This window comes from Anabrus simplex, chromosome 1 (assembly GCF_040414725.1).
Source record: "Anabrus simplex isolate iqAnaSimp1 chromosome 1, ASM4041472v1, whole genome shotgun sequence".
Classification (NCBI taxonomy): domain Eukaryota; kingdom Metazoa; phylum Arthropoda; class Insecta; order Orthoptera; family Tettigoniidae; genus Anabrus; species Anabrus simplex.
Genome location: NC_090265.1, coordinates 288,730,114 through 288,744,097, shown reverse-complemented (window position 1 = coordinate 288,744,097; position 13,984 = coordinate 288,730,114). Strand labels below are relative to the sequence as shown.

At 38.3% G+C, this 13,984-nt stretch overlaps 1 protein-coding gene across 2 annotated transcripts in view; it reads right to left on the bottom strand.

Annotated features, from left to right (window-relative positions):
* Nucleotides 1–13,984, bottom strand: part of Cdc2rk (cyclin-dependent kinase 10) — a 214,981-nt gene that overhangs the window by 57,101 nt on the left and 143,896 nt on the right. For both annotated transcript variants that reach the window (XM_067142389.2, XM_067142388.2), the window contains exon 6: nucleotides 6,793–7,239. In XM_067142389.2, coding sequence (XP_066998490.1) covers nucleotides 6,793–7,239 — 447 coding nt within the window. The remainder of the gene's footprint in view (nucleotides 1–6,792; nucleotides 7,240–13,984) is intronic.

Below are 13,984 nucleotides of genomic sequence, written 5' to 3'. Positions count from 1 at the left end.
TTTTAAAGGCTGTATCGCCGACCAGGTTTTTGGGACCTCTCTTAGGGCAATAGTTACTAAGCTTTCAGACAGGAATTGAGACTTGAAAGGCTGCAATATACCTAAAAGACTCCTCATGCCTCATGATTGGGACATTCTTACTGCTGTGATTGATCATAGCTCACTTCTGAATAAGTGGGATCTCAAGTCTTTATAAAAATATAGTTTCTCTGCCCATTTACTACAATTTTCAATGATGCATTCAATCTTCTGGCAGCATCAGGCATTATACCAGATGGCTCTCGAACGCCGTACTTTCTACTTATAAATGCCCCGCATGCATAAATGATGAATGGGATGTCTACCAACTGATTTTCACAGGGGAACTACTGACAGCGGGCAGGTTACGTCAGAATATGAAGAGATAAGAACCGGAGTGTCGCTCGCACCATGTTACTCAGCGCGACTGGTCTAATGCACCCCTTGCATTAGTAAACATTGTTTTCGATCGCATAGTTCTAGGCTGGTGTATGGTACAGCAGCACTACATTTGCTGTCTGCACATCAGCAATGGCTAGTGTGATCAGCAGCGACGAATACACAGATATTATTTTAATCTCGACAATCTGGTCAGAATGCAACAGAAGCTCCAAACAGACGTATGCCTTCTACACACGTACTACACCAAACAGTATTAGTTTTTGTTTCATACAAGCAACTCCTCCATCAAGTGGAATATCTACACGTGTATAAATTCATAAGTTACTAGATTTACTTTTCATCTTTGGCGTGTCAACAAACAGTAGCGGCGATTAGGGAGTGGGGCGAGGAGGGACAGTCGCCCCCCCACCCCCCCCACTTTGTGGAGTAAACATTACATTTTTATTCCACTTTAGCCAGCTGGAACTAGGAATTATTTTTAAAAAAGCTGTTTGTACAAACCTTGTTATCTTATCTGCTAATTCCTTCGTTTACTTTCTTTAATTATTAACATAATTATTGACGGAAATACGCACAAAATGTTGTTCGTCGCGGCTAACCAATTTGTATAGCACTACGGCAAGTAGTGGAGACTTTCCATGTGCTGTGAGGAAGGGTAGTAGGGGTACATATTTTTTTTCCCGAGGTCGTGGCCATTGAGTTATAATTCACCCACTTGCCGCGCGCATTCAGCAGTCTGGCAGTCTCTTTAGTGCCTGTTAGTTTCTTAGTGAGTATTCAAATACTAAATTATTTTAATTGTATAATCATGCCGTACTTCTATTTAATTATACCGGGCGAGGTGGCCATGGAGTTATGGGTGCACAGCTCTGAGCTTGCACTTGGGAGATAGCAGTTTCGAATCCCACTGTCAGCAGCCCTGAAGATGGTTTTCCGTGGTTTCCCATTTTCAGACCAGGCAAGTTCTGGGGCTGTACCTTATTTAAGGCCACGATCGCTTTCTTTCCACGCGTAGGCATTTCCTGTCTCATCATCGCATAAATCCTACCTATGTCAGTGCGACGTAAAGCCAATTGTAAAAGAAAATATTCAGTTGTAATCATATTTCAACAGGAGCTAATACCAACATTCCTAAATTATTTCTTTGTGTTATGTTATTTATTAAGTAAATGCCCCGTACTATGTTTGTGAGACTTGGTGAAAATTTTATTATACAGTATTGAATCAAAATCTCAAAAAAAACCTATAATATACGAATAATCCATGTGGCAGATTAATTACATTTACATATAAAATAACATAATACAAACAAAATATTTAGTCCAGTGAAAGTAAAGTTGGTATTCTCTCGCATTGAAATTACAATTACAATTAAATATATATTTTTTTACAATTGACTTTACGTTGCACCGACACAGATAGAACTTATGGGAAGGAAGTGGCCGTGACCTTAATTAAGGTACAGCCTCAGCATTTGCCTGGTATGAAAATGGGAAACCACGGAAAACCATCTTCGGGGCTGTCGACAGTGGGATTCGAAACCATTATCTCCCGAGTGCAAGCTCACAGCTGCGTGCCCGAAACCCCACGGCCAGCTCGTCCGGTAAAATTACATAGATGTACGGCATGATTATGCAATTAAAAATCATACGGTATTTGAATACACACTAAGAAACTAATAGACAATAAAAAGACTGCCAGACTGACGAACGCGCACGGCAAGCGGGTGAATTATAACTCAATGGCCACGACCTCAGCAAAAAAAAAAAAAATATGTACCCCTACTACCCTTCCTCACAGCACATGCAAAGACTCCACTATTTGCCGTAGCGCTATAAAATAAATGAAGATTTAGCATATAAGACAACAAGGCTTGTACAAATAGCTTTTTTAAAATAATTCCTAGTTTCAGCTGGCTAAAGTGGAATAAAATGTAATATTTATTCTACAAGGTGGAGGTGGGAGCGACTATCCCTTCTCACCCTTCCCCCTAACCGCCGCTACTGTTTGTAAACACGCCAAAGATGCAGTAAATGAAATCTAAGAACTTCTTAATTTATACAAGTTTAGACATTCAACTCGATAAAAGAGTTGATTGTACAGAACAAAAACTAATACTGTTCGGCAAAATATCTGTGTAGAAGGCATATGTCTGTTTGGAGCTTTTGTTGCACTCTGACCAGGTTGTCCAGCTTAAAATAATGCCTGTGTATTCACCGCTTCTGATCACACTAGCCATTGCCGATATGCAGACAGCAAATATAGTGCGGCTGTACCATACACCAGCCTAGAACTATGCGGTCGAAAACGATGTTTACTAATGCAAGGGGTGCATTAGACCAGTCGCTCTGAGTAACATGGTGCGAGCGACACTCTGTTTCTTATCTCTCCATATTCTGACATAACCTGCCCGCTGGCAGTAGTTCCCCTGTGAAAATCAGTTGATAGACATCCCATTCATCATTTGTGCATGCGGGGCATTTATAAGTAGAAGGTACTGCGTTCGAGAGCCACCTGGTATATGACTGTATTCTCGTGCCCTGAACAGATGCTGCATCTTACACATACAGAGCCATTGGAGGTCTTGGGATATTACAGTACTGGCATCTGGCTCCATGGCTAAATGGTTAGCGTGCTGGCCTTTGGTCACAGGGGTCCCGGGTTAGATTCCCAGCAGGGTCAGGAATTTTAACCTTAATTGGTTAATTCCCCTGGCACGGGGACTGGGTGTATGTGTCATCTTCATCATCATCTCATCATCATGACGCGCAGGTCCCCTACGGGTGTCAAATCAAAAGACCTGCACCTGGTAAGCCAAAGTCCTTGGACACATCCCAGCACTAAAAGCCATACGCCATTTCTTTTTTTTATTTAAAAATTTTTTTTACAGTACTGGCTTGAATATAAGATGAGGATTTTTACAATTATGTTTTTATGTTTAAGATGTCCTTATACAAACTGCAGTCATTTTATATGCGCAGTCTAACATTTAGAAACCTTGTATCATTTCTCACCTGTAGCCTATTGGCTTGCGGAGCGAGTACCTGAACACATTTCACGGCTGAGCTAAAGGTAGGATGTTAAAAGGTTTGTTTTTTTCACCTATTCAATACATATAAATTTTATAAATTAGGAATTTATTGTAGATTCCACTTGAGACATGTTTCGCCCTTCATTGAGGGCATCATCAGTCAAAATATCACCTCAAGGTAAAAAATCAGGTAACTGGTTAGTAGTAGACATGTACAAATTAATACATATTATTAACAACATATAAAAATTAAGTATGGGAAAAAATTTTTTTTTTTTTTGCATAAAAGTGATGGTTGAACATGTAGGTTTAGATGAAAAGTCAGCACCAATGCCTAAAAATAACAAAGTAGAGTTCTGCAGTGGTGCTCTGGAGAAACAGTTGACGCAATCATATGAAAATAAAAAGTTTAAAAAATATTTACAATAAAACAATTAAGGGAGAAAAGGTGTAGTGTTTGGCATCAATGTTAGTAACCAAAAATTGATGTCAAAGGTTGGTAACTATACAGTATTTACATAGTTCAATTGAACAGTTGAGATAAAGTTTTTTAAAAATATTTACATTTAACATTCAGCGTAAATGTTTGTAATAAAAACTAATGTTAATGATTGGTAACTATATAGTAATTACATTATCTAATTGAAAGTTGAGAATTTACAATTATATACAAATTTACACAAGAGCAGCTGGTGCGCAAGGATAAAAAATTTTAGTACCAAGTGCGTCCTGATGTTTTAGAGGTTGGAAGAAAGAATTAGCATTGACATTTCAGAAATATGTAGAGCAGATTATTTTAGTTAAAAATCACTGGGGGTAGGGGAAATTTTTATAGCCAAATGAGGTTTTATAGGCATTAAGCTGAAAGTTTTCCAGTTGAAGCGCCGAGATCGGGACGGAGACTGGTCAGTGTGGCTGGAGGTTCATGGGTAATCCGTGCGTTTGAACGACAACAATGGTGACAGTTAAAGTGGGTAATTGCTAATTAGGAAAAATGTTGTGGGTTGAAACTTCTGCTTATTATTTTAGTTGACTTCTGTAGCATCGATTGTGATGTGGAGACATCGGTGTGAAATGCCGGTGAGACAAAATGATATTGTTCCGGCATTTTCACCGATGTCTCCACATCACAATCGATGCTACAGAAGTCAACTAAAATAATAAGCAGAAGTTTCAACCCACAACATTTTTCCTAATTAGCAATTACCCACTTTAACTGTCACCATTGTTGTCGTTCAAACGCACGGATTACCCATGAACCTCCAGCCACACTGACCAGTCTCCGTCCCGATCTCGGCGCTTCAACTGGAAAACTTTCAGCTTAATGCCTATAAAACCTCATTTGGCTATAAAAATTTCCCCTACCCCCAGTGATTTTTAACTAAAATAATCTGCTCTACATATTTCTGAAATGTCAATGCTAATTCTTTCTTCCAACCTCTAAAACATCAGGACGCACTTGGTACTAAAATTTTTTATCCTTGCGCACCAGCTGCTCTTGTGTAAATTTGTATATAATTGTAAATTCTCAACTTTCAATTAGATAATGTAATTACTATATAGTTACCAATCATTAACATTAGTTTTTATTACAAACATTTACGCTGAATGTTAAATGTAAATATTTTTAAAAAACTTTATCTCAACTGTTCAACTGAACTATGTAAATACTGTATAGTTACCAACCTTTGACATCAATTTTTGGTTACTAACATTGATGCCAAACACTACACCTTTTCTCCCTTAATTGTTTTATTGTAAATATTTTTTAAACTTTTTATTTTCATATGATTGCGTCAACTGTTTCTCCAGAGCACCACTGCAGAACTCTACTTTGTTATTTTTAGGCATTGGTGCTGACTTTTCATCTAAACCTACATGTTCAACCATCACTTTTATGCAAAAAAAAAAAAAAAAAATTTTCCCATACTTAATTTTTATATGTTGTTAATAATATGTATTAATTTGTACATGTCTACTACTAACCAGTTACCTGATTTTTTACCTTGAGGTGATATTTTGACTGATGATGCCCTCAATGAAGGGCGAAACATGTCTCAAGTGGAATCTACAATAAATTCCTAATTTATAAAATTTATATGTATTGAATAGGTGAAAAAAACAAACCTTTTAACATCCTACATTCAGTATCTTCAATACGGATAACAATGATTTTTATCACTTGAGCTAAAGGTCACGAATAAACCAAAATTTCTTGAGTTCTGATGATTTTTTTTCAATTAATTTTGTGGTTTGTGATTAGTGGCAGGCAGAATCAGAAATAATGCATTCCAGAACTTTTGAGAATAGATACTTGCATTCAAAACCATATTCTTAAGTACAACATAACCTTTAAATTCAAGAAGGCCTAATGATAATTTATGCAGTACAAGAAGATGTACTGTGCCTCCGTGGCTCAGGTGGCAGCACGCCGGCCTCTCACCGCTGGGTTCCGTCGATCAAATTCCAGTCACTCCATGTGAGATTTGTGCTGGACAAAGCGGAGGCGGGACAGGTTTTCTCCGGATACTCCGAATTTTCCTGTCATCTTTCATTCAGCAACACTCTCCAATATCATTTCATTTCATTAATCACTGCCCCAGAGGAGTACGACAGGCTTTGGCAACTGGCATAATTCCCATCTTCGCCGCTAGAAGGGGCCTTCATTCATTCCATTCCTGACCCGGTCAAATGACTGGAAACAGGCTGTGAATTTTCACAAGAAGATTTACTGTACAAAACCTAACTACATATAACTTACTGATGACCAAATAACAAGGGATGATAAAAAAGAGAGATTTCACCATTATGTTGTGTGCTTTTGTATCAGATGTGCTTTATTTTCTTATTCTTTTCTTCTTCCGATTTTGGAATACTTAGAACTGCAGGAAAAACTGGTTTACTGGCTTGTATTTTCTTCTCTTCCCAGAATCTTTTCATCCTTAACTGTTGTGTTTTAATTATCTAGATTAGAGAACTATAAAACTACTTGTATGCTTGGCTTGGCATTATTTAGAAGAATATTTTTCGACAATCTTGGCTGATCAAATTTGCTGGCCTGAAAGAAATATTCAAGGGAACGTAATGTAGCTTCCGTGGTAAAACTAAATTTAAAGTATCAAGATTTTTAACTAGTGTAATTTATATAGGAGATTTTCTAAGATAATAATTACAGTATACATTGATGTTTAGCCAAATAGTTGATGGTTTTAATTCGTTCCCGGATTTTCGCATTTCACGTATTGTACATTTTTTTCCCCCCAGGGTCCCTCCTAAAGCGGAGATTCGAGGTTCCACTGCAGCAAGAACCGAGTGAGGGAATTGAAGACAGGTAAACTTACGTAACGGTGCTTCTTTGAAATATGAGCTCTGAAGACACTCCTCTGCAGTAGCTCTTTTCTTGGGATCATACATGAAGAGGAAATTCAGAAGACGTAGACCTGCAGCTGATAACCATGGAAAACGTTGTTTTAAATTGTTATATGGTTGCTGCTTCAGAGTGAAGCTTTGCAGAGCAGGAAGAGATGAGAACTCAGGCCAGATGGCATCTGAAGGTGTTCCCAGTAAGTCAACAATGAGTTCCAATTGTCCCAGTTCAGTTCGACCTGGTAGAAGTGGCCGGTGGCCCAGGAGCTCACCCAAAATACAACCGGCTGCCCACATATCTACAGATGTTGTCTGAGTTCGAGCCTGAAGAAGCAATTCTGGAGCACGATACCACAGCGTAACAACTCTAGGTGTCATGGGACGCAGTGGTAAGCCAAACCATCGAGCCAAGCCGAAATCCGCTGAAACAAAAAATAGAGAATCAAATTAAAGTTTAAGTTCGAAGGTTTTTAATTACTTCATTTCCTTCATTATTGTATACATTTAAAACATTCCAGAATAACTCACCATTAAATAAGCAAGAAATATTTCAAAAGTTGCTAAATTAATATGTTCATTCTTTATACAATAGCTTTGGAAAAACAATATTAAATAAAGCAAGCGACATCTGTTCACCTTCTCAATTATTTTCCAAAATCTCTTTTAAATGAGAAGTTTGAAAAGTTACTGGATTACAGTTGTGATTAGACACAACTCAAACTTATAACACTACTTTGCACAGGAAGAGTAGTAATAGTAAAGATGATCGTCGCCATAAGACCTATCTGTGTCGATGCGACGTAAAGCCCCTAGCAAAAAAAAAAAAAAAAAAAAAAGTAAAGATCATGTCAATTCTATCCAAGAGCAGGCAAATATCATTTTAAGCAGAATATTTAGCTTGCAGTACTTGAAGAAAGGGTCTCTATCATTGATGATGATGATGATGATGTTTAAAGGGGCCTAACATATAGTCATCGGCCCCTAATGGTACGAAATGAGACAAAATGCAATGACAATTTAAAAATACAAATTTCATCCACTGACCAGAATTCAAAACGTTATGATGAAGAATGAATGGATGAATATGAATTTAAAACAATCAGTGGATCCGACCCACAATGCCTCACCTTCCCAGAAACTATATGACTGACCAAGGGACTGCTTCCAAAGCACAATCCTGAATCGATGATGCTTGTTTCTAAAGGGATCCAGGTCAACGGTCCCTCATAATGGCATTTATCGCTAGTAAAGCAGAACCAAAGTATTTCTCAAGTTGCAGTACTAATCAAAGGTAGCGTAAACTCACGGTGTTCCAAACATTATCATACTAATCACAAGTATTGGACGTCGTACAGATAACGCAGACCTAGGGTGTTTCTCACATAATGGCGCCACTCGTAGGCAACATAAACCCCTGGTGCACCTCACACAGGTGTACTAATCACAGAGACTCGTATTGTCCCATGGTGTTCCTCACATAGTGAGCACAAATCACAGCCAACGCAGACCAACAGTGTCACTCATATAGTGGTACTAATCACAGGCAACGCCCAGACCCGTGGTGTTTCTCACTTAACCTTTTGCACTCCTATGTCGAGTGGAGTTCGAAATTAAAATATTAGACTTGCGCTCCGATGTCGAGCTCCACTTGACATGACAATTTCTCGTACTTTCAGCGCTCGTATGAGGACTGTGCCATATTCTGGTATTGTAGAGCTATCTAACGGTCTCTAAGAGAACGCGTTTTCCTATTTACAACAGTTCGCGGGAATTGCGGTAACTGTTTTAGGCTCTGTTATTCTCGAATGTTTATGCAAGCTCACAGATGTTGTTGTTTGAATGTAAACATGGCTTCTGCTTCGCCTTCACTCACGGAACTAGATATTTTAGAACAGTTAGTGGACAGTGATAGTGACGATGATGAACCAACAACTGACTTGGATGATTTATTATTGAATAATGTAAGTGAAAGTGAACAAAATGATAGTGATAATGAAACCGGAGGTGGTGATGCTCCTCCATAACCATGGCGCGAGTGGAAAGCTAGCGATCCTGATTTACCTGCATTCTCATTCAATGAAACAATTTGTGGATACAAAGCATCAGGTAGGAACAATCCCTCAACACCTAACGGATTTTTTCAACTTATTTTTAGTGACGAGTTTTTCAAGCAAATTGCTGACAAGACCAACAGATATGTTAAAGTCAAAATTCAGAAAGTGAGAAAACCCGGTCTCCACCCAGAAAACTGTTTTGAAAAGTACCACACAGTGAAAACATACAAGGATTAATGTATTTTGTGTATCTAAGTGTAAATATATTCATGTAACATACTTATATTTTGTGTTAGATTCTTTTGCATTGTTTACACTACAACTGTTCATAGTGCAGAAATTAATTAGGAGTGGAGCAGGAAGCATACGCTAAAGGTAATGGAGTTCAAAAGGTTAATGGCACAAATCACAGGCAACGTCAGCCCGTGATGTTCCGTATATAGTGGTACTAATCAAAGGTACTGGAAACCCACAGTGACCCACTCTCTGCTGCACCAAGCTTGATAGCTGCAGTCGCTTAAGTGCGGCCAGTATCCAGTATTCGGGAGATAGTGGGTTCGAACCCCACTGTCGGCAGCCCTGAAGATGGTTTTCCGTGGTTTCACACCAGGCAAATGCTGGGGCTGTACCTTAATTAAGGCCACCGCTGCTTCCTTCCCATTCCTAGCCCTTTCATCTCCCATCGTCGCCATAAGACCTATCTGTGTCGGTGCGACATAAAGCAACTTGCAAAAAAACTCTCTGCTGCTACTAATCACAAACCTATTGTGTACCTAACAAAGTGGTACTACTCGCAAGTAAAGGCGACCCATGGCTTTCCCCACGTAATAGTACTAATTACAAGTAGTTTCATGGTTCTAATTCAATCATCCCTTGGTACCCCCTTTTAGTCGCCTCTTACAACAGGCAGGGGATACCGTGGGTGTATTCTTTGTCTGCGTCCCCCACCCGCAGGAGGCACTCTATCACTTAAAAAAGCCCTTAATAGTTAAAATACTTAACAGATAACCCAAACTGAAAATCATTTATACTAAACAGGTACCCAGGTATTCCAAAGAATATTAGCGATCAGCCATTTCCTTGAAGAATAAATTTGTAACTATTAATCCCAACAACCATATCACATTACCGGTACTGTCAGCTTCACTATCTTTTTCATCTTTGCTCATTATTTTCTTATGACATTCTGTTCTATAGTTAATACTTCATTGAAAAGATGTATTAGTATTGGGAAATATTTACTGTTCAGTGCAACTTAAAATTTAGCCTTCTCATCATGACCAGTTCTTTTGCTTTAAGCTGACTTAGTACAGCTCAGTGCATATTACAGTGTCTTGTGTAATGCTTCACCTATTCAATGCCAAGCCCATACACATACATTTCCCAACACCATGCCTCACCCGCCAAACCCATGCATATATGTTTTCGTGCAGTGTCTACTTCGCTGAGCCCATATATGTAGAGGATACAGTCATGCTTTGAATTTCAGTGGAAATGTTCAAAGAAGTTCTGTATGGCAGATATACCACTCCATTCTGTATGTTTCGAAACCGATCTAATGTTATTTAGGCTTCGCTGGAGTGAAACATCTTTCCTGCAATTGTGTAGCCATCATGCTGTCTTGAAGTATACATTCATCTCTTGTTGAACAGCTTAATACACTTTCAAGCACACGCATTCATTTGCTTTGTATTGACCCTTGATCATAGTCGGTTTTTCTTGACATAGGTGTTAGTAGTAGTAGTTCTGTTTAAAAGTACGGTAGCGATTTATTGTCTGGTAGCCATGGGTAGAAGCGAAGTGACGATCAAACAGCGTGTCGAGAGTTAAAATTGGAACATTTTTTAAGTAAGCGATACAAATATATTGATGTGCCGACTTGGCAATCAAAGACTTGAAAGGAAGAAGAAAGTTGTTGTCTAGAAATACTGCAAAAGCAGAAACTAGAGGAGCGATCTTTTTCCCAACCAGCATGCGAACAACGTGGCGTCAAGCCACAATAGCACAAATGGATAGAAAGACAAAAAGAGCAAACAGCGAGAAACAAACGTTCATTGAGGATACTGAGAAGATGTGCCTGCAGACTAATATCCCCTTCCACAAGCTGGACCATCCCCCTACTTTCCGAGACTACCTTGAAAAGCAAGTGCCGATTTCAGATATATTTTTGGACCTTATTTATATTTGTGTTTAAAATGCATTTACACCATCTTGAGTGGTATACCACATGTATGATTGTTTTGAAGTATTACGATTGCTATACGGCCTTGCTGAATTTTACGTTACGTCTCTTAAATTTTCGATCAGCAAACACGCGAATGTTTGTTTCCTAATATGACAACTCCACGTTGATTTTAAGTTTGGGTTATTCTAATTTTTGACCAAAAATAAAAACCAAACAAACGTGGATGGACGTTATTTTAAAATGTTACATTTTAATAGATCATCTAGGATGTAAAATAATCACTTATTTTCATGTATGTAAAAGGAAGTTTATAGGGAAAAGCTTCAAAACTCGTTCAGTGATTCACTAGGCCAGCACTACACAAAATGTTTAAGTATTTGTCGTTACCTCTAAACTTTTTTATTATTATTATCATTACCATGTTTAATGAGATTTTATTGGCCCCATAGGTATGTGCCTGGATCAGGAGATCTGCCCCAAGGTAGTATCCTTACTAGAGAGTATGTTCCACGTTGCAGAGATTCAGCAAGGGCAGAGGTGAATGCTGCATTGGACGGGAAACCCATTGCAGTAATCGCAGACGAGAAGTCGGGCAACCGAGGCAGACGTGGTGCTGTTCTATTCAGGACGATCACACCAAATGCAGAACAACAAGTTTATTTGGCAAGCAATAAGAACAAAAGAGGAAATTAAGTGCAATTTAAGCAGTGTATGCTTACATGCATAACTAAGCTCTCGAAGCACATGAGCGTCAGTGGTAATAACGTGTTTTTCAACGAAGTGTGCAATTTATTTAATCCTGCAGTTGCAGGACAAAGCAGTGCTCTGGTACCCAAATCACTTGTGTCTTTGAAGCATAAGTTGCCATATTTTAGAAGTGTCACCGTTGATCAGTTTGTCGAGGGCTGCAAGGCATATCACCAACAGATGCTGCAGAACATTAAAATTGAAAACACAATGACACTCTTCAAATGTTGATGGCACTTAGTTTAAAGTTTCCTTCATCTGTCTCGGCAGCACTGCAGTGCATTTGGCCCCCTATGAACACTGTCGATGTAGAGAGGTTTTCTAGCAAGTACAACATGATTGTAACTGATAGGCGGTTTCGAATGAAGGAGGACACCATTCGAACAATTGGCATGTTACACTTCAATCCTCATTGAAATTCCTATTCCTTGTAGATCTGTTGTACTGTGATAAATGAATATGTTCAGAATAGTATTTTTCACTTTGAAATTGTGTTTGTAAATTTGTAAATATGCATATTCATGTGTGTATGTTAATATTCTTGCAGTCTTATGTTGATGTTTGTCTTATTTTCCATAGTGTATTCAAAACTGCATGACGAGCAATGTGTGATTAAACAGTATGATTTTACTCCCAACTGTTGTGTGTGCAATTTCGCAAATTATGTCTATTTTTAACCAATTTGCTACAAAACGCTAAATTTGAGAAGTACAGATGCTACAAAATGCTAAATTTGAAGACTAAAACACTAAATCTCTGATTTTTAAATGCTATAAACCACGAACTCTATATATAATATATCATCAATAAAAGAATATATGAAAAAGGCATGCATATGAATACAATAACTAATTATGAAAGTAAAAAATCTGGAATAACGAAGACTCAAACCCAGGTAGGTACCTCCTGTTACAAAACAAGCGCCTTAGCCATTAAATTACGAGAATGCTTAAGGTGGATATTTGAAAAAAAAAAAATTAATTTTGAAAATTAAAACCCATTTGAGATGATTTCCAAATATGTTCTGATTTTATACCCTTGTCGAATTTCTTCACAAAAGCTTGACATAGGCCTATAATGTGCATCCCCAACACTATAGATGTGAGAGGATGATGTAAGAGTTACAACTCAACGGAAGCATTCATGATTAAAAACCTGCAGTACAATATTGATCACTGTTACAGTATCATGTTATCAACATACTAAGCTAATTTAAGCTGTATGCCATCAAAAATACAGCTAATAATGTTCAGCTCTCAAACCTTGCCCGGCAGGTAAGTTCTTATCGGACCCTCTAACTGGTCATATTACACACTGGACAAATACGAATTATGCTGCAGATAAGCGACATGTTGAAGGGGTCGAACGGAAACATACTTTTACATAGAGAGCAAGTCATGCGTTATTGTAGCCGCAAATGGTAGAACCAGCCCCAAGACTACATACAAAGGGCACTAGGAAAGTTTAGCAATGTGAGTGAACGCTTTAGACGTTTTCAAAATAATTTCCACCACACTAAATACACTTCTCCATACGTCAAAACCAGTCACTGAACCAACTTTGCCACTTTTCTTCGGTTACATTTTCACACTCTTGATCCCATGCTGCCAGAAGCTCCTCGTCGGATGCAAAACGCTGCCCTTACAGCTTCATCTTCACTTCTGAGAAGAGTGCGAAGTCACATGGGGCAAGATAAGGACTGTATGGAGGGTGATCTCGCACAGTCAACCCTGATCTGGCAAGAAAATCCGTTGTTACATTAGCAAGATGTACTGGAGCATTATTCAAAGTAATAAACTTCACGGTTAGGTTCCGTATTGAGTTAAGACTATACTCGAAATAAATACAAAGTTTTAATGTTCCACCTTCTCAATACTAAAAATCATTTGATGTTTACAAAAACATTACAATGATATTAATAGGTACTAGTTTCGGTCCACTGTGGACCATCATCAGCCTAGCCAAAGTATACAAGCAAAAGACATAGTCATAAGTAATGTGGAGAAATGAGAGAGGATCTAGAAGGATGGGATGGTGGTGGAATGACATACAAAAGTGAGAACCGTATACAAGAATTATGATAAAAGTAACAAAGATGCGTTAACATCGACAAATAAAATCCTTGAGAGGTCACATAAAATCTCCTGATGAGAAAGTCTTTGGTTGACGGTTACTCCTGCG